General features: G+C 45.9%; 2 protein-coding genes across 5 annotated transcripts in view; one reads left to right on the plus strand and one right to left on the minus strand.

The window, feature by feature from the left end:
* The first annotated feature begins 357 nt into the window (after positions 1 to 357).
* On the plus strand, positions 358 to 4,621 carry LOC309523899 (uncharacterized protein). Its single transcript, XM_082208124.1, has 2 exons — positions 358 to 1,612; positions 2,897 to 4,621. Exons 1-2 carry the CDS (start codon positions 766 to 768, stop codon positions 3,358 to 3,360), a joined length of 1,311 nt encoding a protein of 436 aa, XP_082064250.1. The 5' UTR covers positions 358 to 765; the 3' UTR covers positions 3,361 to 4,621.
* Positions 4,622 to 9,109: 4,488 nt separating this feature from the next.
* The window catches only part of PLS3 (plastin 3), a 65,000-nt gene continuing 48,181 nt past the window's right edge, over positions 9,110 to 25,928 (minus strand). For all 4 annotated transcript variants that reach the window (XM_082207440.1, XM_082207441.1, XM_082207443.1 and 1 more), the window contains 13 exons: positions 25,292 to 25,421; positions 23,536 to 23,668; positions 20,857 to 20,938; positions 19,244 to 19,409; positions 18,018 to 18,160; positions 16,913 to 17,008; positions 16,205 to 16,400; positions 15,694 to 15,772; positions 14,858 to 14,972; positions 13,883 to 14,016; positions 13,187 to 13,310; positions 11,007 to 11,131; positions 9,110 to 9,866 (listed from right to left, as the gene is read on the minus strand). In XM_082207440.1, coding sequence (XP_082063566.1) covers positions 9,734 to 9,866; positions 11,007 to 11,131; positions 13,187 to 13,310; positions 13,883 to 14,016; positions 14,858 to 14,972; positions 15,694 to 15,772; positions 16,205 to 16,400; positions 16,913 to 17,008; positions 18,018 to 18,160; positions 19,244 to 19,409; positions 20,857 to 20,938; positions 23,536 to 23,668; positions 25,292 to 25,421 — 1,656 coding nt within the window. In that variant the 3' untranslated portion in view covers positions 9,110 to 9,733. The remainder of the gene's footprint in view (positions 9,867 to 11,006; positions 11,132 to 13,186; positions 13,311 to 13,882; positions 14,017 to 14,857; positions 14,973 to 15,693; positions 15,773 to 16,204; positions 16,401 to 16,912; positions 17,009 to 18,017; positions 18,161 to 19,243; positions 19,410 to 20,856; positions 20,939 to 23,535; positions 23,669 to 25,291; positions 25,422 to 25,928) is intronic.

The raw sequence follows: 25,928 nt of genomic DNA on the forward strand, positions 1-25,928 counted from the left end.
AAGGGAATTTCCCGCAAAAAAGGGAAGGTTGACAGCTATGTTTCTTCATCAGTCAAAACAAGTAGACTGCAGACATCCTTGTTGTGGTTAATGACATGCTGTTCCAGTCTGGAGTAGAAATTGGATTCAGTTCACACTTGCTTTTTGGGAATAGTTTCTAAACTGTTTTAATTTATGTGTGGTTTTTATTTTAGTGTAAAATTGTTGCAAACCACTTTGATTTTTGTTATTCAAATATTTTTATAAATATATACAGAAAGGCAAACCTGCCTAATTTGCTCTTTCCATGCAAACTTAAACACATATATTGGAATTTTCACTTTTCCTAATGTTTGCAATGTGGTTCTCCATCCTGGTTAATGTTTCTAAAACTGCAAATGCTAGGTTAAAGTGTGCATAAAAATGAGAACAGCATCTATATTGAGGAGACAGCTTTGCAAAACTGTCTGCATTGAGCAAAATTGAATACAAAAATTATGGGTCAGGAGGAATTATTACTAAAATGCAGATTAAATTTCTTACGGGTTGGTTTTGAAAACGGAGCTGTAAATTGATGTGGAAATGCAGAGAACTGAACTTAAGACACTCTTTGGCCAGTCCTTCTTCTAAGCTCTCATTTGACTAAGAACTTTATCCCTCCTTGTTCATAGGAAGCTTAATCTCCCTTGGCTTCATTTCACTTGTCAAAAGCCACCTCATTCATCTCAGTCCCCTCTGCCATTTCTCTCTGCAAGGCAGTCCGCGTTCTTTATCCAATGCTGGGACATGCACCTCCTGCTTCTTCTTTTGATCTTCACCAGTTCATTGAGGCCTGGCTTGGGCCCCTCGACTTGCCCCTCCTCGTGCAATTGCTCCCCTGGTGCCACTATTTACTGCAACAGCGCTGGACTCCGCAGCCTCCCTAGGGAAATTGCTGCTTCCACCATCTCGCTGAACCTGTCCAATAACTTTCTGCGCTTGCTGACCACCGACGCCTTCAGCAACCTCACCTACCTGAACAGCCTCTGGTTGGATCGCAACAACCTCACTTTCCTGTACCCGGGAGCTTTTAAGTCACTCTGCAACCTGCGGGTCTTATATCTCAGCAGGAACCCCAGGCTGACCTACCTCCATGCCAACACCTTCCAAGGCCTTCATAACCTCATCAGTTTGGATTTATCCCACTGCAATCTCTTTGAAATCCACCCTTTTGTTTTCTCCCACCTCCCCTCTTTGGAAGCCCTCGACCTAACCTCCAACAACATGCGTTACATCCCACAAGCTTTCCGGAGCCTGACGAGCCTCACACAGCTGTCAATGGAGAGGAACCACATCGAAGCCATTGGTAGAGACTCCCTGAAGGACATGGGAGCCCTGAGAGAGCTGAATCTCCGGAAGAATCGCATCTGGACCATCCAGAAGGACGCCTTCCTCCAACTGGACAGGCTTGGCACGTTAAATTTAGGACACAACCGTCTCTCTAATTTGCCTAATCAGCTCTTCAGCGGATTGACACAGCTCAAGAGCATCCACCTAGAGGCCAATCGGCTCACCAGGATCAGCTGCCCTTTCGACAGTCTCCAGAACCTGAGGAGGCTCTACCTCAACAACAACCGGATTTTGTCCATTGCAGGTAAGAATGGACAGGTCTTGTCCATTTCAGTTCCTCTTAGTTTATCATGCCCCCCCATCTTAAATTCTAAAATCTCCCACATTTCTGTAGGAATGTGTGGCTTTAAAAGCAACAACAACAGCCTTGCGAAAGTTCATCAGCATTTCCATGATAATTGTACCTAATAAACACATTTTTGTATACATTAAGCTAAGAAACAATGGACTAATATACATATGGCTAATATGTACTCTCAGCACAAATGATTTTTACTAATGTGAATTTTGCACACAAAATTTTCATCAATATTTATTAATTTATTATTTGATCTGCTGAATCTCTATTGACAGAGCATTCTGCAGGACTGTGCTGATAACACTAAAGTCTCTATTTCTTGCTGTTATCAAGTGAGCCTCACCAACTCAAAGAATGATCAATAACACTCCAGTGTTGATCTCACTGATCAAGCAAGGAGATAAGGATTTAGGTGGTCCCTGAGCTGGCCTAGTCTAAGTTGTTCTGGGCTTTGTAAATTCATGCAAAGACCTTGAACCTTGTGTATATACAGTGGTACCTCCAGTTACCAACTTAATTCATTCCGGAGGTCTGTTCTTAGGCCAAAACTGTTCATAACTTGAGGCGCGCTTCTGCTAATGGTGCCTCCTGTTACTGCTGTGCTGCCGGTGCGTGACTTCCACTTGCATCCTGGGGCAAAGTTCACAACAAGGTGCATCTACTTCCGGGTTAGCAGAGCTTGTAACCTCCTAGCGTTCACAAGGAGGATGGTATGTAACACGAGGTTCCACTGTACACAGTATGATCACAGCTTATGTGTGGGTTCAGTTCCAAGGCTTCTGTGTACACTCGAAAATGTGTATATTCAAACTGCCCCCTTGGAACTGCCGCTGCACAAGCATCCCCAGCCTTCTGGAGCCAGCATGCTAAGTGGGCCTTGCCCCCCAAGTGAGGCAGAGAGCTTAAAAGCTCTTTCCACACCTGGAAAATGCAGTGCAAAAAATTCTTCCAAGTTCTCCATCTTGCTTGCAGTGTTTCAACCAGTGAACCTTCACGCCAGTTAAATGCATGTAAGTTGTGATTGTACTATGTATATATGCATATTTATGCACATTTCTGCCTAATCTGTGCTTTGGTTGTCTGTAGAACCACATCACAAAGTTCTGAGAAGGGCACGTGTCAAAGGACCAGCTGCATTTCAGTCTGCCTATTGCTTTGAGAATCGTGAATTTGATTGCTTGCCATCGAAATGCAAATGAAATCCAGTTTCTCTCCCCTCCCTGACTGCAGGCCCTGCTTTCGCCCACTTGAAGGAACTGGACTTCCTCCACTTGAACAGGAACAACCTGAGCTACCTCTCCAGCCACCTCCTGGTAGAGCTCCCCAAGCTGAGATACATCTTCCTGTCACACAACCCTTGGCAGTGTGACTGCGGAATGTTGTGGTTCGCCACTTGGATCCTCACCTACCAAGGGGTCATTGAGGGCTTGCACTGTGCCTTTCCCACCATTCACAACACATCTCAGCTTGGCCAGCATGCTCAGGGGGCCTTACCCAGCTGCCCGCCACGGTCTGGGGTCATAAAGGAAGAAGGCTGCGATGGGCCCTACCCAAGCGGGGCTTCTCCCCTGGTTGTTGTTGCTGCTGCTGAGAAATCGTTTTGCCTCCTCCTTGCCTGTTGGGCCTCGTACTCAGCTGTGTTCTCGTTACCTAAGCAACTGGGTATCCACAATCTCATTGTCAAGGCTTTGTAACCCACCTTAATTTCAAGCTGCCTTGCTATAAAGGGACAGATCATTTCTCTAATCCCTTTTTTGGAGGGGGGTTTGCTCCCTGTCCATTAATAAACTGTGATTACAGTTTAGCCCCCGCCAAGCTATCAATTAGCAAAAGTGTGATTAATGCTGCAGGCAGTGGCATAGTGTGGGGGAGGGGCACAGGGACGGCTGCCCAGTGCGCAAAATCGTTAGGGGTGCAAAATTTCAACACCCGGTGCTGCCTCAATACAGCTGTGTGCTTCTGTCGCTCCATGCAAACCAGGAAGTGACCTCTCCAGAGAACGAACAACTCTTCTTTTCAGATCTCTGTGGCTGTAATCTCCTGGGTGATGTGGGTGCTGTTGGGCAGCTTAACGTGCATATGTACTTTGCCTGTTTCCCTCCCCTCCCCACTGCTCCTTGTGGCCCTGGGCACTGGCTGCAGACATGCTCGTGAGATACTAATTTCGTGGTGGTTTGGCTGGGCAAGGGCATATGGATACTTAAGAGAGCCAAAAGTTCAGTAGGTCAAGTTAACCGCCAGGGCTCTGGGCTTTTAATCTGGAATGCTGCTGCCTGTTCCAAGACAACTGCCAAAGGATGCTTTGGTGTGGGATCTGTGGGCTGCAGCTCAGCTTCCCCATGCAGGTCTTATGCAGAGAAAGGTCCTTCCAGGGACTTCCTATCTGAGCTTTCTCTCTGATGATGTCAGGGATTAAAGTTGAGTCTTTGTGTGCATAGTATGGGAACCATGGGTCGTAAAGTTGGCTTGTTTCAACAGGCAGTAGTTAAGATTAACCAGTTTAGGGTTTGAACATGGGTCACTGTCTTTTCTTTGAATCATTGTAACAGCCTGCAGGCACAATTTCAGTGTTTCTGTTTTGGTAAAGTTCTACTGGGTTCTTATTGCATTTTGATACTCTGCTTTGTTTTGTTTTTTGCTTGTGGTATCATGATTGCAATCTGTCAAACTGTTTAAAGATGTTGTTATATTAAGTGGATATTTAAGTTATTAAAATAATGATGATGAAGAAGATGATAAACAAACATAGGAAGCTGTCTTATGCCGAGTCAAATCTAGCCCAGCAGTGTCTGCACTGACTGGCAGCAGCTCTCCAGGCTTCCCTGTCCTACCTGAAGATGCCAGGGGTTGAATCTGGGACCATCGGCAAGGAAGGACCATCCGCTTTGCCGCTGAGCTTATGGCCGCTCCCCACTAGTGGCCAAAATTATGGAAACGTTTAGGAAAAGTTGTATTTCTGAGGCTTGATGGTTTATAACATCAGTCTTTTTTGGAATAAGATTATAATGAAGAATATAATGCAACAATCTGGGATGAATTATCTTTATTCTATAAAAAACTACTGTATAGCAAAATAAAGTAAGTTAAACACAAAAAAACATGATAAAGGGTATTTCATAACTTCTCACCATTTCTGTTTTAATACTTTGTATGGAAACCTTTGGCCACAATCACAGCCCTACATCCGCATCCAATGGAGTGAACCAAGGAGTTTAGACCACCAGGTATTATAATGTAAAACCAAGATTGCATGATTGCTTCTATCAATTGTGCTTTATTCCTTGATTGCCCCTGACTAAAATAGTTTCTTTCATTTGCTCCACAGATTTTCTATTGGATTTAGGTCAGGGCTATGACACCATTTTCTAGGTGACTAGTCAACTCTTTACACTCCATTTGCCACTGGCCACTTTTGAGTTAAGGAAATCTAAACCGCAGAGCCTAGGACTTGCTGATCAGAAGGTCAGCGGTTCGAATCCCCGCGACGGGGTGAGCTCCCGTTGCTCGGTCCCTGCTCCTGCCAACCTAGCAGTTCGAAAGCACGTCAAAGTGCAAGTATATAAATAGGTACTGCTCCGGCGGGAAGGTAAACAGCATTTCCGTGCGCTGCTCTGGTTCGCCAGAAGCGGCTCAGTCATGCTGGCCACATGACCCGGAAGCTGTACGCCACCTCCCTCGGCCAATAAAGCAAGATGAGTGCTGCAATTCCAGAGTTGGCCACGACTGGACCTAATGGTCAGGGGTCCCTTTACCTTTACTTCTTGCCACACAAGGCAGTTGTGCTTTCTTTTTCTTGTTATTTGGCTATACCTTTTGATACAATAACGATGAAAAAAAAATTGTTGCATTATATTCCACATTAAATAATCTTTCTATTGCTATATGTTTTTATGGCATCATTTTCTGGTATTATTCTAAAACAAGATTTAAGTTAAAGGTAAAGGTAAAGGTACCCCTGCCCGTACGGGCCAGTCATGTCCGACTCTAGGGTTGTGCGCTCATCTCACTTAAGAGGCCGGGAGCCAGCGCTGTCCAGAGACACTTCCGGGTCACGTGGCCAGTGTGACGAAGCTGCTCTGGCGAGCCAGCACCAGCGCAGCACACAGAAACGCCGTTTACCTTCCCGCTATAAAGCGGTACCTATTTATCTACTTGCACTTAAGGGTGCTTTCAAACTGCTAGGTGGGCAGGAGCTGGGACCGAAAGACGGGAGCTCACCCCGCCGCGGGGATTCGAACCACCGACCATACCATCGGAAAGTCCTAGGCACTGAGGTTTTACCCACAGCGCCACCCACGTCCCATAAGATTTATGTTATGAGCCACCAAACCTTAGAAATACAACTTTCCCTAAAGGTTTCCACAATTCTGGCCACTAGAGTATATTCTTTGCCCCAAGTTACAGTACAGGAAGCCATCTCCCCAAGTCCTTTCAGATATTATTCAGTCCATCCTTTCTTCTTGCAGAATGTTCTGGTCCTGATGCCTTCACACACTTCACACACTCCCTAACTTGCAACATGTTGGAAGCAGGTGGGTTTGGTCAGGGATGGAGAACCTGAGGTCCTGAAGATGTTGCTGGGACTACAACTCCCACCATCCCCTGAACATTGGCAAGGCTGGCTGGGGCAAAGGGAGAGTTGTAGTCTGGTAACATATGTAGGGCTACCAGTCTCCCATCCTTGGGGAAAGGGGAAGGAAAACCTAAGAACAGGCAGGGCAAACGTAACAGTGGCCTCTTCTAGGTTCTGAGTTTGTCAATAGATGCCCCCAAAAGGTTTTCATTTTGTTTCATCTAATAAGGACTAGAATCTTGGATAACCCTCCAAAGTCCAAAATGTCCTTTCATTGCAGAGAATAACTTCACTTTTTAGGATACTAGGAGCCTTCCTAAGATTTCCAGCAAGTTTGCAAGATATGGATACATATTATTTACAAGGTATGTTTTGAAAGATGCATGCTTCTCCAGCTAGTAGTAAAGAAATGCAACCGGTACAGAATGATCTATGATAGGCATGCCAGAGGGATGTATAAGAAATGTACAAAGCAGCACCATTTGGGCTTCATTGCAACCAGTGACACAGGGCCAAACTACACATTACACCAAGTGATACATTATTGAGCTTCTGAATTCCGCACTCAAAATACAGCCATGAGGAGAGCTGCCAGTTTGCTTGCAACACGAGCACTGGGATCATTTTTTAAAACCCCTTCCTCCATGCTATTTCACAGTCAAAATCCCAAACTGTTTGTTTGGGCTGGGAAGAGCGAACATAGCTACGTACACTGCAAGTTTTCCGTCCCCAGAATCTCTTACATAGAATGTTGCTCAGTCCTCTGTGCGTTCCTGGGTAAGTTGGTTCAGCAAGCTGTTCCTACAGGAATGGTGAACACTTCCAATGAAGGAGCCCACATCCTAATTTAGGGTCCCCTATCCTGTCATGTGAGTGGAAAGGAGTGTTCAAGCTTTGAACTGAGAAGTAGGGTTGCACCTGCTTACTGCATGCCCCCCTCCCTGTGCCAAAACACCTCTTCTGAGCCACGTGTTTGATGATGCAAGAAAGGGCTATTACATGCATCAAGCTGAATTTCACTGGGCATTCAATGAATCTGAATTTAGGGTAGAAAAAAGGCAGTAACTCCTTCACACAGTGTTACAGAGTTAAATTATGGGATTTACTCCCCTGGGAAGCAATGATGGCCATCAACTTAGGCAGAGAGGGCTGTAAAATGGGATTGGACAAATTCATGGAGGAGAAGGCTGCAATCAGCTACCGGTCCTGATGGCTATTCTCTGCCTCCATGGTCATAGGCAGCCATGCTCCTGAATACCAGCTGCTGGGAAAGGCAGCAGGGGGAGAGCTGCTCTTGGGCTTGGATCCTGACTGTGGGCTTCCCACTGATCTCTGGTTGGCCACCGTGAGAACAGGATGCTGGACTGGCTGGGTGGGCCACTGGCCTTCATCCAGCAGCAGGCTCTTCTGACAGCCTTATACTGGGCTTGAACCAGGAGGGGCGAGAAACTGGCACGCTGACAGAAATCAGATTTGGTCTGTATTTTAAACAACTTTATTTCAACTTTAAACAGCTTTTGCTTTGTCTCCATATTACATCATTTTGAATAGCTCAGGATAACAATACGACCTGAAGGGTAGCTAACAGCTCGCCAAAGCCAGAGTACACTTGCTCCTATGGATAGAATGCCTTCTCATTGCTGATAACATTTCCCTTTTTTATTTATATAAAAAAATAGTTTCTGAAATCTCAACACATTCTGCAATTACTGGTCCCTGCTGTTTGTGGAATTGGCCTGGCCTCATCTGCCATGCTTTTCTACACACACACACACACACACACACACACACACTGTTGTTTTTTCTAGAAAAAGAGGTGCCAGAACTCATCATGAGCACCTCCCTTGCTCTCTTATAATGGCAATGGTGCCCCCACCTGAGAGGGGTCAGAACTGAGTTCCAGTGAGTTCTGGCTGGGGGAAAAAGCCCTGTAGATAGATGGATGATAAGATAGGTAGGTGTGTGTGTGTGTGTGTGTGTGTGTGTGTGTGTGTGTGCATATTTAAAAACTTAAGATGTTTCACATACATATTCTGGGGTTAAACAACAAAGATCTCTAGCAAAATACAAACTGAACCAAGATAATATTACAAAAAAAGGCATTCATTTGGTTCTTTTGGTTTACTGAAGCAGTTGGCATGCAGTAGCCTTTGAAGGTGGTGCTCTCAAAACGAAAGAATTTATTTTATATATAAAGAGAAAACTTAGCCAAAAGGGGGGTGGGAGAACCCTGCTATGCTTGTGCCTGCGAAAGAATAAAAAGCATCGTTAGGCTGTACGGAGGAAAAATAAAGATAAGAGCAGCACCATGTTTTGAGAATACTGCTGGAAGACTCATCTTTGGAAGTACCATTTCCACCCTGCCCCTTCCTGTCTCCTCCCTTGAGACCAGCTGTGTGCAGATTTCCATCCCACAGGACCCCTGGGAAAAGAACTGGGTGAGGTTAATTGGGCTTTTGTTTTCAAAAAACAAGTTTCTATCTTTACAGAGAGCATGTTTGAGGAAGTGTAGGCCATGCTAGCTGAAATTTTAGAAACCACTGTGAAAGTGATAGGGAATAAGCACCTAGCATTGCCCCTCCCTGTGACTGTCACTGCAATCCTAACCATACCCACCCAAAAGTATTATTTACTTCAACGGGGCTTACCCCTCATAAGTGGGGTTAGGGTTGCGGCCCAAATCATGCAGGACAAATTAAACCTACCAGCCTATAGTTGCTGAGAAAATGAGGCAGAATTACAGAATGTGTACAACCTCACCCAGTTCTATAATTTACAACTAGCTGCAAAATGCAGCCTTTTATTAGGCAAGATGTAGAATCCTTTCTTTCTTTCTTTCTTTCTTTCTTTCTTTCTTTCTTTCTTTCTTTCTTTCTTTCTTTCTTTCTTTCTTTTTGTGCCTGGGGTAACACACAGTTCTGGTTACTGCCTTTGCCTCAATGAAACTGCAGCAAAAACTCAATGGAAACTCAATGCTGCCACACATTCTAAGACCACCTGAAATAAAATAAAAACTAGACTCCCCCCCCCCCTTTGTTAAGACAGAAGAGTGAGATGCATCACTATTAAGGACTGATGCCAGCCAGCTCTGACAGCCTACTAAAGAACGGAGCATCTAAGCATGGAAGCCTCAGCTGCCAGCCCAGCAGCCTGCTCCACAAAAATATCCAAATGCTTTCTTGCAGGCACTTGAGAAAACAAACCTTTCTTTTTAAAAAAGAAAGGGAAGAGAGCTCTTGTGGCTGGTTAACGCTCCCCCCCATCTCTTTCTCTGAGAATTCTCATCGCATTTCTGCCTTTCGCAGGACAAAATGGAGAGTTCACCTTTAAAAACAAAACAAAACAAAAACCACACCAAGAGTTCTTTTGTTGCTGCTGCTGCTGCTGTAGAAGCTGGCAGCCTTTCCCTCTGGAATCAGCTGCTTTCGCAAGACACAAACGGGTGGGGGTGGGGGTGGGTTGGTCTGGGTGCTTTGGTTTTGGTGCTTGGACTCTTAAACTCTCTTCATTCCTCGGCCCATCAAGCAGGCAAACACTGTCATTACCATCTTGGGTTTCACCTCCACCAGGTCCTCGGGGAGAGCATACACACGGGCCCCGATTCTCCTAGCCATTGACACGGCATACCTAGGAGCAAATGAAGGGGTGTCAGGTGTCTTGAACCCTTTTGCCACTTGACAACAATGGAGGAGGAGGAGGAAGAGATCTACACCCAAACATGTGGGGTCTGCAGTGCCGGATTTATGTATAAGCTAAACAAGCTATAGCTTAGGGCCCCACTCTCTTGGGGGCCGCCCAAAAAAATTAAACAAAAAAACCCCTGGATGTACATTTCCAAAATATAAGATAAAAAATGAATAAAATAAAACCTACATTCAGCAACAGTGCTTTGTGTTGTGTAGGCTCCTATTTGTTATGTGCAAATGGCTTTAGATACCTATTAGGTCCATCAATTACCATATAGCATATATTCAACATAAAAAACAGTGACAATTTGTTGTTGACAAAGGACAGCTGGACATATAAAAGGCTCCATTACCTTCAGTAGCTTAGGGCCTCATCAAACCTAAATCATCAAACCTAAATCATCAAACCTAAATCTGGCCCTGGGGGTCTGAGACTGTCAAAGAATAGTTTCCCCCATTTTACCAACTATGGGCAGATCCACAACATACATGAAAGCACATCCAGCACACATTTAAAGCACATGATTTCATCCTCCTAGGAATCCTTGGAATTGTAGTTTCCCCTTCACAGAGCTACAATTCCCAGTAACCACAACAAATTGCAGAAGAAGACCCCTTCTGGATCAGGCCAAAGGCCCTTCTAGTCGTGCATCCTGTTCTCACAGTGGCTAACCAGGTACCCCGTTGGGAGGAAGAACACAAACAAGACCCGATCACAAGAGCCCCTTCCCCTCCTGCTGCTTCCAGCAACTGGCATTCAGAAGCACTGCTGCCCCCAAGTGGGAGACTGAGCACCACGGCTAATAGCCACAGACAGCTCCAAATTTCTCTGTGAATTTGCCAAATCCCCTTTTTAAAGCCACCTAGTTGGCGACCCTCACTGCCTCCTGTGGGAGTGAGTTCCGCAGTTCAACTAGGATTCTTTGCAGGGAGTCATGTGCTTTAAATGTGGAATCCTGAAAGCAAAAATTCTGGGATCAGCATATGTCTTTGGACTATGAGGTCTGCACACTAGACCTGGAGCCGGAGTTTCAAATGAGAATACATTTGGTAGAATGCTAAAAGAAGGAAAGAGGCTTACTTGGCATTACTGTGTTTATCTTCCTCTGACAGATCTCCTGTCTTCACAAGATCATAATTTATACAGCCAGGTTGAATAGCATCAATTAAGTCCACAACGGCTAAGCTGCTACTAATACTCTTGTCCTAGATGAGAGAAGGGGGGCAGTATGTTAACGTAATTTAAAATTTGAGGAAGCAGGTGACAGACAATTCATACACAGAACACACACAGTTGAACTGTATAAATAACAACAACAACAACAACAACAATAATAATAATAATAGTAATAAAATTATTTATACCCCACTCATCTGGCTGGGTTTCCCCAGCCACACTGGGCGGCTTCCAACAAAATATTAAAATACAATAATCTGTTAAACATTAAAAGCTTCCCTAAACAGAGTTGCCTTCAGATGTCTTCTAAAAATCTGGTAGTTGTTTTTCTCTTTGACATCTGGTGGGAGGGTGTTCCACAGGGTGGATGCCACTACCGAGAAGGCCCTCTGCCTGGTTCCCTGTAACTTGGCTTCTCACAGTGAGGGAACCGCCAGAAGGCCCTCGGTGCTGGACCTCAGTGTCCAGGCAGAACAATGGGGGTGGACACGCTCCTTCAGGTATAGTGGACCGAGGCCATTTAGGGCTTTAAAGGTCAGCACCAACACTTTGAATTGTGCTCGGAAACGTACTGGGAGCCAGCGTAAGTCTTTCAAGACTGGTGTTATGTGGTCTTGGCGGCCGCTCCCAGTCACCAGTCCAGCTGCCACATTCTGGATTAGTTGTAATTTCCGGGTCACCTTCAAAGGTAGCTCCACATAGAGCGCACTGCAGTAGTCCAAGCGAGAGATAACCAGAGCATGCACCACTCTGGCGAGACAGTCTGTGGACATGGAGGGTCTCATCCTGCGTACCAGATGGAGCTGGTAAACAGCTGCCAGGACACAGAATTGACCTGCGCCTCCATGGACAACTGTGAGTCCAGAATGACTCCCAGGCTGTGCACCTGGTCCTTCAGGGGCATAGTTACCCCATTCAGGACCAGGGAGTCCTCCACGCAAGGGGAAAAACCAATGCAATGGAACAAACAGCAGCTCTTACACTTGGGAAGAATCAATATTTCTTTCTTGAGGTCTACAAAAATCTCTTAGAATAGAATAGAATCATAGAATCATAGAGTTGGAAGAGACCACAAGGGCCATCGAGTCCAACCCCCTGCCAAGCAGGAAACACCATCAGAGCACTCCTGACATATGGTTGTCAAGCCTCTGCTTAAAGACCTCCAAAGAAGGAGACTCCACCACACTCCTTGGCAGCAAATTCCACTGTCGAACAGCTCTTACTGTCTCTTGTGGGTGTTTAATCATCTCTAAGAATCTGCCATACAACCTGATATTCAGTGCTGTTTTTCTAGAAAAAGAGGTACCAGAACTCCCCATGAATATCTCCCTTGTTCTCTTAGAATGGCAATGGCACCCACCAGAAAGGAACTGGAGCTGAGATCTGGCGAGTTCTGGCTGAAAGGAAGCCCTGCTGATATTCAGTATCTACAGGCTGCATCCAGCTAAGTCCAGCTACTCACTCAAGTGCAGTTCCAGTGAAATTAAACCATCTCGGTTAGCCACGCCCATTAATTTCAATCAGTTTACCCTGAGTTAGGATCAGCACTAGTGCAGCCCTGTAGCATTGAGAATCGTGCGGAACGATGCCTTGGGTGAACCGGACTGCAGATGGTGGCCACTCAATTGGTGAACTGCACCTCCATGAATAAATAAAGAGCAGTAGCATGTCACAGAGGATAGTTTGAGCGTAGCCTCCTTATCTATAAGCAGGGAGATGTTTAAATGGAGGAACAAGAACTCACGGCAGCAGCTCACACCCAGATACTGATGACAGCCTCAAGTCTCACAGACTTCAGTTAGAACAAGGCCTAAGTTATTTGTGGATGAGGGCAGATTTAGAAGAAGCTAGCAAACTGCTCACTGTCAAGAGAGGTGTCTGCACGAGGAAAATTATTCCACAAGAGAAGCCTCCTGTTTTTCCCTGTCAGGATGGCTACTTATGCAGGCCTCAGGCCCAGAATGTGGCTACAGACACACCCACCTAAAAATACCAGGCTGCAACATTTCAGGAATATTTATGCTAGAATAAAGGCAAGAAATCCAATACCCATTTTAAAAGAAAGAGAGAGGAATGCTTTGCACCTTAAAGCTCTGGATAGAGCTCGATTTCCCAGCTTCTGCCAAGGTCTTGTTTACCCAGCTTACGATAATGTCATCATTTGCCTTCTGACCGTCTCCAAGATCCTCTAGGACGTTCAGAGTATATCTAGGAGCAGGAAAAGGGAGATATCATTGTTCATCACAAAAGACAGAGGACAGCTTCCAAATAAATAACCTGCTTGGGGTTTAGCAGTGAAAAGGTGGCTAATGAGCAAGAAAAAACTTCTCAGAAGTCTTCCTTGGATAACCAGGGACAAGAGTTGCAGGCCTTGTGCTAAATCAGGAGGGGGCGCCCTCCATATGCTGTGGGTTGTCAACTCTTGATTTGTCAATTTTCCCTAATTCAAGACATTTCCATAGTCATTCCCTTACAGCTGGAGCTTCAAATTCTTTCCAGACCCTAATTTTCCACATGAATAAGCAAACAAATTTTTATTTCCCTTTTTTTAAAAAAAAGGGGGGGGGAGAAAGAAGCTGCAGCAGTGGACCTTCTTTGTTTTTCCGTGTGACAGCAGAAGCTGGGTTAACAACAGCAAAAGCAACCACACCAGACACAAAAGGCCCCGAGCCTTTTCTGAAACGTTTGCCCACAGTGGAAACCCTGTGGCCAGCCCACACCAAGGCCTTAGTCCTGCAAGGAAGCATTTGCACACGTCAAAAACTAAAGCTCAACGATACCTTCTCATCAGCTGCCACACTACAGCCAGTGTGAGAGTTGGGTTGCCGTCATTGAGGTCTTGCCCGCCAATGCCAACCAGGGAGAACTTTGCTGGATGCTTCCCTAGGTCGACAGCATAATTGCAATTTTCCAGCTGCTCGTGGGGAAAGGGGGAAATTGTGGAGAGGGAGGGAGGGAGGGAGGGAGGGAGGGAGAGAGAGAGAGAGAGAGAGAGAGAGAGAGAGAGAGAGGTTAGATTGTGTGATGTGCCTTATACTGATGCAATCCAGCTAGCCTACTATGGTGCAGTCCCACCTGGGCAGAAATGGAGTTGTATTGGCAGTTAAGTGTGTCAGGCTAGGACCTGGGAGACCAGGGTTCTAATCCCCACTGAGCCATGAAGCTCTCACATGGTGATTTTAGGGGCCAGTCACTGCCTCTCAGCCTAATCTACCGCACAGGGTTGCTGTGGGGGTTAAAACAAGGAGGAGGAGAACAATGTATGACACTTTGAGCTCCTTGGAGAAAAAGAAGGGATACAGATTCCATGAATAAATAGAAAAATCTTGGGGTTACTTGGAACAATATTCCCCATCTCCCAAATGCCTGAGTGAGAAAGAAAGTTTTTTAATTCCTCCTGAATGTTAATAATAATGGAGACAGGTGCCCCTCACTAGCGAAGGCATTCCACAAATTGGGGAACCACCACTGAAAAAGCAGATGCTCTTCTGCTGAGTTACAGCCCTTCCCTTCCCTTCCTCCATGAAAACAGCAATTATGGGCAAACCTTCCTGGGAAGAATCTTTGTTGTGATTCTACTCTACTCCTACAACGCACAGCTGCCAGGTGTTCTGTGTGCTGTAGAACACAATTATGCAAGCTGGGGAGGTGGGGGAGGCAGCAGGCTCTCTCCGTCTGTGATGTGAACTGAATCTGAACCCTGAATTTGTACAAAACAATTTCTAAGCAGCAGCGCCGCCAGCAGGCATCGTTACCTTTTTCATGTTTGCTCCAAGCTTTGGGTACGGGGGCTTGTTGACCTTACTCCAGTCAACAGGAACTTTTATCTTTTCATAGAGCTGCAAGATGACCAATGCGTCCTGTAGATCACTGGAAACAGAGAGCATCAATTAATAGTTGATGTGTTTTTGCCACATGGGACATTTTCTTTTTAAAGCTAAACCAGCTCAATATTTAAAATACAGACACAACCCCCACCAGAGTTACATGCATCCGACACACACAACTGGGCATACACGCACTGCCAGGAAATAATTAAATAGTTCAATTCAAACCCAGAAAAGGTGGGCGAGAGCTGGAGTCTTCGTGGCTCATGAAGAGACCCTCCCCAGAGCGCAAAAAGGACATGTGAGGAAGGAGGAAGCCCCGAAGAGACTGGAGGCACGGAGGCTTTGTTTATACTGCTCGACCTCCCCGCCTAACAACTGGTGTGTGGGGCAGCACAGCAGCAGCAGCAGCAGCGGCAGCGGCTTTCTCCCTAGAGCTTCAATTCTAGTTGTGGATATTTTTGGATACAGTATTTTTGGTAAGGATTGAAGAGGAAGTGGCAGAGAGGGCGTTGAAAGGGCATTTAGAGGGTGCTCCCCATTTTACACGGTTTCATGCACAGGGCCCCAGAACATAACCCCCACATGTGTAGAGTCACCTGTAGGTTCCAGCAGGGATGAAAACCCTCTGTGGCTCCCCAGATGCAGAAGGACTTCATCACCACCAGCCAGCAAGCCCAATAGTCAGGGACAATGGGCGCTCCCCTTCTATGTATCAGAAACCGATTGCTCCAAACAAGGCAGGCAGTGAGCCTGCTACTTACCCGTAGAGATGGTTCACATGGGGGTTCACGCCAAGAGAGTTCATCCAGTTGCGAAATGTTCTTTCTTCTCGGGTTTCACCTAAGTTAAGGGGGGGGGGAGAGACAGACAGGAAATTAGGTGCCCCTTTTACAAAACAACAACAACACTGAAGGCAGCTTAAAAAGTTAAATATCAGAAAACTTTTAAAGCAACCACAGCGAAAATTAAAGTTATCCAAGTATACGAGAAAAAATCCATTTAATCATTAAAAATCTGCAAAGCTTGGGCAGAACAGGGCAGCATGGTTTCTGAGAGAGAGAGTTGTGAACACACCATGTGAGTCTCCAGGAAATGTCTTCTTCCCAGTTGCCCCCTGCATAACCATTCTTTGAGTGCAGGAGAGAGAAAAGCACCTGCAGCTTTCCACCTCTGCAACACTCTCTCTCTCTCTCTCTCTCTCTCTCTCTCTCTCTCTCTCTCCCCTCTTCCCTCCAACAAGAACCCTGGAGAGGAAATGCAGCCCTTCCTTACCTTCCAGCAGTGTCCAGTCAATGTCCTGGTTTTCAGGCTTGGTGAGTGCCGGGTACTTGTTGAACAAGTTGGCCACGAAAGCCAAGTTCAGTTTGGGGTTGCCACTTACAACGTCCGCTGGGGTGACAAACTGCCGGCAGCCCAGTCTGTCTGCCTGCTGAAGCATGCACTCAGCCCTCTTCAAGTCGTCTTTCTCCTGGAAAAGCAGGGATAGCACCATGAACTATCAAGAGGCCCTTCTTCAAACTCATCACAGGGCAGTGATGATTAGCAGACTTATTGCCCAATCCCACATGTTCAGGGCTCGCCCTCCTCACCACCCACCACCAACAAAACAAGCTGGGGTGGGGGAGGTCCACAGCTCAGTGTTAGGACACTTGCCTTGCATGAAGGTTCAGTCCCCAGCATCTCCAAGTAGTGCTGCAAAGCCTAAAACTCTGGAGACTGCAAGTCAGTGTAGGCAATAGTGAGCCAGATGGACCAACAGTCTGAATCAGTAGAAGGCAGCTTTGTATGGTAGGGGAAGGGCTATAAAGCTATGCATGGAGAAGACCTGGGTTCTACATGGGGCTGCGCATGCAAAATTCAGTGGGAAGGTGCCACTTTCTTTCAACAGCATCTGGTGTTTTAAATTAACCAAAAGCCAGGCAACTATAATGTCCCAATGCTAAGGAGATTTGTAGCAGCCCAAGAATGGGGATGACTTACACTGAAGCCAGACATGTTGATATCAATTTGCGGCTCCCCTTCCTTCTGTCCCTTGGGTGCAATTTGGTTGAGGAGATGGTAGTATGCTCTGGAGTCCTGGAGCAGACCAAAAACGAGGAAGAAGAGAGTCAGCCATTGGTTTGCCTACTGCAAGGCAGAAGACACATACAAGACTGGGCACCATTAAATTAGTTAAAACACTGAGGAGGTATACATTGCTTTGATACCTTAACAGAGTTATTGAAGTCAGTGAGCTTGCAAAAATAAAAGCAAGGGGACGGGGAGAGAAAGGAAGGCAAGAGAGCGAAAGAAGGACAGCAGAAATCCAGGAAGCATGAGAGAAAGAGAGAAGAGAAGTAAGGTGGTTAGATGGGAACCAGTGGAAAATAGTTTCAATTCCAAAAACCAGGGAATATTCCCCAGTAGATAATCCAGCTTTTTGGGAGGGGGGTGTCTCCCACTCCCAAAGCTACAGCAAGATCTGTGGGATTAATTCATTATCCTCACCCTCAGCAATATTTATATACCACTTAATGTGCAAAATCCTCAAGTGGCTTACATAAAGCACAGTAAGGTGGTTTTTATAAATAAAAATAAAAATGTATGAACATTTAAAACCAAAATTACAAAGAAATACATTGGTAAAAGCAGAGAAGCTACTGATTTAGTATTATGTTAAATATCAATAAATGCATCTGTTGAGTCTGGGAATGCCTGCTTCAATAGATGGGTCTTTAGGCAATGTTGAAATCTTGCCAATGTTTCTGCCTCATGAACAGCACACAGAAGGCCGTTTGGCCATTGGCCATGTTGGTTAGGGAAGGCGAGAGCCCCATAAAAGCTAGAGCGTCACAGGTATGCTCCTCCCTAGTTGAAAAGATAACTTGATTTCAAGGGCCCTCAGACCAGGCAGCCTCGGCAAAACCCCTCAACCCGGAAGAGATGGGCATGAAATTCTCCCCCACTGTTCTCTGTGCAAAGCAAGAACTATGCCTGTAACCAGATGTTTAAGGTGGAATCATTGCAAGGCAGTCAGAACATCAGTTGTAGCCCATTTCTTTATTGCTTAGACAAGGCACCCCACTGTCTCCAGCCCCACGGATACCTTGATCTCTGAGCTGAAGTTGTTGATCTTGTGCCACCCAGCATTTTCCAGGTGGAAGTTGGCCCACCTCAAGAGCAGCTCCTCTGGAGACAACTTCATCAGGTCTTCCAAAGTCTCCCCATCTCGGAGCAAGGCAGCCAAGGCTGAAACAAAAGGATGGGGTCAGGGATGTTGGATGGCACCATTGGGAGAGGCTAGGTTTGCATTTCGTTCCTCCCAAATGAAGCTATCTTAATTTAAAAGGGGCATAATCACATTTGGCTAAGGGAGGAAGTAAGTTGTCTTAATACTGAATGAGGCCCTTGATCCATCTAGCTCAGTACTGCCTACACTGACTGGCAGAGGCTCTCCAGAGTTTCAAGCAGGGAGTCATTGCCAGCCCTACCTGGAGATGCCATTGGAGATAGAATCTGAGATCTGCTGCATGCAAATCAGGTGCTCTGCCACTGAGCTATGGCCCTTCCCTGGCACTGTTGAGCTATTCTTTCTGTCCCCAACTACAGAATCCAGAGTTCTCCACCTGGATATGTGATAGACTGAATCTGGGACTTTCTGCAGGAAACACAACTTTGACCCTCCATTTATCATAGGGAACTGCCTTATGTAGAATCGGTCTATATTAGCTCAGTCTCCCTCAAGAGGCTGTGGACTTTCCTTCTTGGAGATTGTTAAGCAGAGGTTGAATGGCCATCAGCCATGGATGCTTTAGTGGTGATCCTTGTGTTGCTGGGAGTTGGACTAGAGGACCCTTGAAGTCCCTACCAATTCTACAATGCTATGATTCTGTGAACTACAACTTCCATCAGCCTCAACAAGCACAGCCCAGGATGATGAGAGCTGTCCTTCAACGACATCTAGAGGGTGAAAGGGTCTCCAGACCTAGTCTACACTGACTGACAGAGGACCTCCAGGGTTTCAAGCAGGAGGATTTCTCAGTCCCACCTGGCAAGTTTTGGGGACTGCACCTGGATAGCTTAAAATATCTTAGGGATACCCTAACCGTGGCAAAACCCCCAGCATTCTAACCATGGCATCCTACTGGCTTGCTCACACCCACAAATAGGGGTCAGCCACTTTCCAAAACAGCAGCAGCAGTGATGACAACGAAATGCAAAACTTGGCCTGCTCAAAGGAAAATAAGAGGGTGGCTGGGTCCAGCAGTGACTTTTGCTGGGTAGTTCTTAGTCCGTCATCCGGATGGGAAGAGAGTGCAGCCTTTGGCTTACCTTCATTTCTGCTGAGTTCTATGTCTGCAAACAAGCCAATCTTGATGATCTGCCACAGAAGCCCTAGAACCAGATGTGGCTTCCCTTCCCTCAAATCTTCTGCTCCAATGTTGACCACATGACACCCAATGGCAGAGGCCGAGTTCAAGGCCAAGTTCAGGTTTTCCTGAAGACAGAAGGGGCTCAAGTCAGAAGGGATCCCTTTCATACCGTTATCTCTTGCCTAAGAGCTGTCCCCTCTATGGGTGGTCAGGTGCACTGTATCTAAATTAGTAAAGGGACCCCTGACCATTTGGTCCAGTCATGAATGACTCTGGGGTTGCGGCACTCATCTCACTTTATTGGCCGAGGGAGCCGACGTACAGCTTCCGGGTCATGTGCCCAGCATGACTAAGCTGCTTCTGGCGAACCAGAGCAGCGCACAGAAACGCCGTTTACCTTCCCGCCAGAGCGGTACGTATTTATCTACTTGCACTTTGACTTGCTTTCGAATTCCTAGGTTGGCAGGAACTGGGAATGAGCAATGGGAGCAATGGGAGCGGGGATTTGAATTGCCGACCTTCTGATCAGCAAGCCCAAGGCTCTGTGGTTTAACCCACAGTGCCACCCGCATCCCTTGCAGCTAAATTACTGAAGCCCAAAATTGCCTGGCTGTTCCTTTACCCACTGCCTTTCCCCACAAAGGGGCTATTTGTGCAGTGGTTCAAATGAAAATGTTAGACCATTGTTGTTGTTTTTAAAAATCCTGTCTTGTTGATCTTGAACCCTATGCTAGCAAACTGCAGGAGCACAGGAAGCTGCCTTATACAGAGTCAAGCCATTGGGTCCATTTAGCTCAGTGTTGTCTACACTGACTGGCAGAAGCTCTCTGAGGAGTCTTTCTGAGTTTTACCTTGAAGATGCTAGGGACCAAACCTGGGTAACTTCTGTGTGCAAAACAGATGTTCCAGCACTGAGCTATATAGCGTTCCTTAACATTTAATGTTGTTTCATTGAAAGCAACATTAAATACTGCAGTTAAAGCTTTTTTCTGCCTGTTGAATTAGGTTTTGGGGCCCTGATACGGAAAAAACAGAAACAAATCCAACAGGTGTTGGGGGGTTTTGGGGGGGTAGGGCTCAAAGCAAAAATTGCTCCCCAAACGCTGTTGCTACAATGCATTTCCATTTAATAAGCTTCGAACCCAGTGGTGGTTTTTTTCACCTGTTCTTTAACCTATATTAATATTTACAGGCAGCTACTTCAAACCTAGCAGTTCGAAAGCACGTCAAAGTGCAAGTAGATAAATAGGTACCGCTCTGGCAGGAAGGTCAACGGCATTTCCGTGCACCAGAAGCGGCTTAGTTCTGCTGGTCACATGACCCGGAAGCTGTATGCCTGCTCCCTTGGCCAGTAAAGCGAGATGAGTCGTCCGCGACTGGACTTAATGGTCAGGGGTCCCTTTACCTTTTTACTTTTTGATATAAAACAAAAGCACAGAACAAGAGGCCCCTTCAATAACTAAAAGCAAAAAAAATCCTCATCCCCCTTGGGTCAATGAACAACTCCAGCATTATTTTAACCCACTGGGGAAGTGAGGGGGGAAGAAGGCCAGTTGGAGGAGGATTCCCTACCTGAATTATGAATGGTGTTAGCTTTTTCTTGTTGATCGCTCTTTCATCAATTGTGTCAGGAACAGAAAGGTTGATCATTTTACTGTCGGAAAGAAGCAGGGGAGAACAAGATTCAAACTGAGATTAGTCAGGGTCTATGCACTCATGCGAGAGCAGGGGGGGGGGAATTCTGTGAAAAGGTGCAGGGCATGATTAAACGGCATTTGCAGAATAACTCCTCTAAATAATATTAGTGCAATATTACTGCAATGTTGCTCAAAGAAGCAAGGGATTTTAAAAAACGAATTCTTCATTAATATATGTGAACTTATAAGCAGCTGTTTTTCTGCCCAAAGCAGATCAGTGAAGAGGTTTAATTTTCGGGGGGAAAAGGTTTCTCCTCCTGTGATCTAAATTATTTTTAGCAAAGTTACCCTTAAAAGCAGGGGTGCAGAGAGTTTTTTTGCTCCATGTCCTGGATTCTTGCCAGGACTGGCCTTGCAAACCAAACTGGGCAGGTGGATGGGGCCACACAACCAGCAACCACACATCCTTATGATGCCACATGACTGACAGGTGGCTTGTCAAAATCGCTTGTATGAGGCCTGTGAAATGAATGAGAGAGAAGCCTGGAATTTAAAATGCTGGCTTCTTTCTTGTGCTTCCCATTGATGGCTGCAGGTAGAGGCTGGACAGAGGGGAATACAGTATTAGAATTAGTATCAGTATTTATATCCTGCCTTTCTCCTAAGTTGGGATTCAAGGCAGCTTCCAACAATTGTTAAACGACTTTATAACTATTAAGTTATAAAACAAACCAGTTAAAAACATTTAAAAAAAAACCTCAACAGGATGAATTCAGAACCAGCGATTAAAATGCAATTTGCCCTGACAGCATCCCAGAGATCAGAATAGTCTGCACTTCCATTTCAAAAGGTCTGTTTGAATAGGAAGGTCATATAGGCTGCCGCAGGAAGAGTTACCAAGGAGGGAGCTAGCCTCTCTTGGGAGGGAATTCCACAATATGGCAGCGACCACACAAATGGCTCTCTCGCATCACCACCAGTGAGACCAAGATGTGGGAGACCTTATTCAGACATGAAGCTCCCTGGGTGACCTTAGGCCAGTCCCTGCCTCTCAGCCTAAGCTACCTCACAGGGCTGTTGTGCAGATGAAAAGAAGAGCAGGGAGAACTAGGTACAAATGTAATGAAGAAATAATGAATAAACTGCTACTCTGAAGTTGATGGGATGAAGAGCGGGTGATCAACAAAGGATCTTGGCATCCATGTAGGTTCGTATATGAAGAAAGGATCTTTCAGGTGGACTGGACCCAAGCCATATACTTAAGGCTTAAATCATGTACTTTTAATCAGGGAATAAGGAAAGTGTTAAGGAAACTGGGGGGGGGGGGACCATGGGTTTGCTCTCCATGAGTTGGCAGAAATGTTATTTTGCCCATGTGCAGCTGAGGCATCTTGTGACTGTCTCTGTTGCTGGGCCAACTACCACTAGGCACAGGGCAGAAAAGGACTCAAGCTGCAGTGCTGGGGAGTGCAGGAGAATCTGTGGGAAATGTGGAGGTTGTTGGAACAAGCCTGTGAAAATGTGGAAGACGTTCTAAAGGGTTCGTCTGACAGACGTCGGACAACATGCAAGACCTCTAGACTCAGAACCTCTGGACTCTGAGAACTCTGGAAGTTGCAGAACTTTGTTAGCCACTAGATTTTGCCTTTGCCTTGTGGATTCTGCAAGGAATTGGCAAGCAAAGAACCCCTCTGGGCTCAGGAAGAGAAAATTTACTGTAGCAGCTTTAAATAGTGTGTGCATATTTTGTGCATGTGTTTGTGTAGGCCAAGTAAAAGCAATCTCTGCTACAGTTTTTTTCTTCCTGTGGTGAGCTTAGCCACTTGGCTGAACTTCTATAGCACATACACAATACCCAACAGGACACCCTAAACCATACACTGTGAACTTTAGACAGGAGGGAAGAGCTAACATACAGAGTTACAAGAGTTGGTTTCAACATTGCCACTGGTGCTATATGCTAAGTCAATCGGGAGCAGTCAGTGCTGCAGATGTAGATGAGGGAGACTCAGGTTCAAATCCCCAATTAGCTGTGTCAATCAGTCTTTCTCAGCCTGACCTCCTTTTTTAAAGAATAAAATCATGTGTGCTTTAGTATGTGAGAGTCCACACTTCCACTGGAACACTGACCTCTCCTTGACCTCTCTGAACACTGACCTCTCCTTGAGCTTTTCCATCCCAGCTGGTAACTAAGAACTTGTACCCGAGTTTCCTTATTTCCATCTCACTCCAAATTCACTTTCCTTTTGTGCCATTAAATTATACAGACTGATTTTTTGGTTCATTTTGCTATTTAAAGTTGCAATTGATAAGCTGCTCTGGGGGAGTTTTTTGATTGAAGAGTGGGATAAAAAATCCTTTAAATGAATGGTTAATAATATGTACATCACACTGAGCTCTCTGAAAACATAATGGAATAAAGACTAAAGAGCAAAAAATAAAATAAAATTATTGGAGGGAAGTGTGATATCAAATGAACCCATGTGAAGTGTGACAATCTAAAACATCGACAGAAAATGTCACTTAACTGGAGATTACCATTTCCCCCTTTCTGCACCTTTCTAATTGCTTCCATAACTCCAGAGAACAAAAGCCGTCCAAAGAAAAAACTCACCACAGCACAATCCCATCTGCAACGGCTTTGAAGAGATCGTCTGTATTTGGGTTCATTGGAATGACATGCTTGCAGTCCGGATCGTTTTCCAAAGCCTTGTTTATCCAGTTCACAAAGGCATATTTTTCTTCCTCTGAAGAAGAAGGAGACTGTCAAGTTCATTGTATGTTTAGGGTTCACACAGGTGGCAAGCAAAACAAGAGGACTCAGTGCATCATCAGTCACCAGAAAACCCTGGGACAGTCTCCCCCCACCCACATCTAATCACTTTAGATACTGCAGAAGCTGGGGGCTGACCCATAGGAGGTTCATGGCCTTGGTGTTTGTGTGTTCCACAATGAAACACCAAACAACACCTGGGGCTCAAGCAATTAACTATAGGCCTCCCACAAATCTGCACAACTTTTAACTGTGTCACATACGCAGAGACCATCTGAACTGTTCAGATAAAACTCCTTCCCAGTGCACCCTATCTTTGATAAAGAATTATTCACAAAGCAGCTTCCAAGACCCACTAAGGCCGTGGAGATAAATTCAAAACAGTAAAGCTTAATTGCACATTGACTCGGAATACAATTAAATTGATTCATTTAATTAATTCCACGAAACTGAACTTTGATCCAGTGGTATCTAGGGTCAAATCCCCCATAGTACACCTCCAGCTGATCTTACTGCCCACCACGGAGCGCTACCAATCACTTTGGGAACCATGACTGCAAACTGAATTCTTAAGTTTTGATCTGTTCCACCCTCTATTTATTTAGCCTTCATGTTTCTACCACAGATCACTGATGGGATGGCTCTCTCTTTCATCCTCACAAAAACACAGGGAGACAAGCTGGGTTAGGTCGAGAGAGCATGACTGGGTGAAGAAGGCCCAGTGAGATCCCTGGCTCCACGAGGCCTCCTTGTAATCTCACACCCAACAGGGAGTGCATTCCAGTAATAGCTTATGGCAAAGCTGGGGAACCTGGTGGCCTCCAGGTGTTGTTGGACTCCAACTCCCATCAGTCCCAGCCAGCTTAGCCAAGGGTCAGAAGAATAGGAGCTACAGGCCACCACATTGGTTACACCCAAGACAGCTGAATGTTGGAAGATTCAGGACAGACAAAAGGAACCTTGTTAAACTATGGAACTCCCTCCCACAGGAGGCAGTGATGGCCACCAATCTAGATAGCTTTAAAAGAGGACCACTCACCATGACAGCGATGATCTGCCTCCACAGTAGGTGGCAAAAGCACCCCTAAGTATCTGTTGCCGGGCAATTGTTTAATTGTTGCACTTAGATCCTAGTTTCTCCCCCCAAGGAGCTCAGGATGGGATACATGGTTCTCCCCCTCCTTATTTAATCGCCACAACCACCCTGCGAGGTAGGTTAGGCTGAGAGGCAGGGCCTGGCCCCCAGGGTCACCCAGTGAGCTGCATGGCTGAGTGGGGATTTGAACCCTGGGCTCCAATGTACTAGTCCCAACATGCTAACCGCTACACCACACTGCTATGGTGTGTGACTCCGTGCATCATTTCAGCCAGAGCACATGGGTCCCAGGATGCAGCTGGAGCTAGGGATTTGCATCACCAGCATGGAGGTAATTGAGGTGGTGCCTGAAAATAACTGATGGGGTCTTCCTAGGAGTGCTGTCTCTGCACCCAATTTACACCTCAAGGGCACAAAAAAGAGGCAGAGAAAATAAACCTCAGTAGCATAGGATGCAGGAATGTATTTCAACTTAGTCCAAAAGATTATTTCAGGGGATACCTGAGTAGGAGTGCTGGGTGCCTTCGCTGGAGAGCTCAGATGTCCCACCGATAGCACAAATGCCTTCTTTTCTGTTGATGGCTTTTCTGAAAGTCTTGGCGATGTCACTGCTTTTCACCTCTTGGAAGATCTGCGCAAATAAAAACACGTGCAGTCAGTGATAGGCCTGGCTCTTAGCGACATATTAAGCCTGTACCTGAGGTGCACCATGTTAGACTTGAAGCTTGGAGGCTGATTGTGGTTGTGCGCTTTGCCAAGCCCAACCTCAATAATACGGAGTTTCAGCAGGTAGGAAATGGGGATCCAGGTGTATGTAAAGCAGAATGCTCAGCATGAAGGAGACCCAATCCTGGAAAACCCTTAATAGACGTTTCAAACGCTGCAACCACAACCTGGGTTTGCCACCTCAGTGAGAACCAGCTCACAAGACAAAACATTTTCCAGTGTCTTTTCTGTTCAGGATTCCAGCTACATTGGTACCTCTGGATATGAACGGGATCCGTTCCGGAGCCCTTTTCACATCCTGAAGTAAACGTAAGACGTGACTGCGTGTCTACGGGTTGTGTTTTCCTGCTTCCGCACATGCACGTGATGTCACTTTGAGTGTCTGCACATGAGCGAGCGGCGAAACCCAGAG

Source organism: Podarcis vaucheri (genome assembly GCF_965113315.1).
Source record: "Podarcis vaucheri genome assembly, chromosome: Z".
In the NCBI taxonomy this organism is placed as follows: Eukaryota; Metazoa; Chordata; class Lepidosauria; order Squamata; family Lacertidae; genus Podarcis; species Podarcis vaucheri.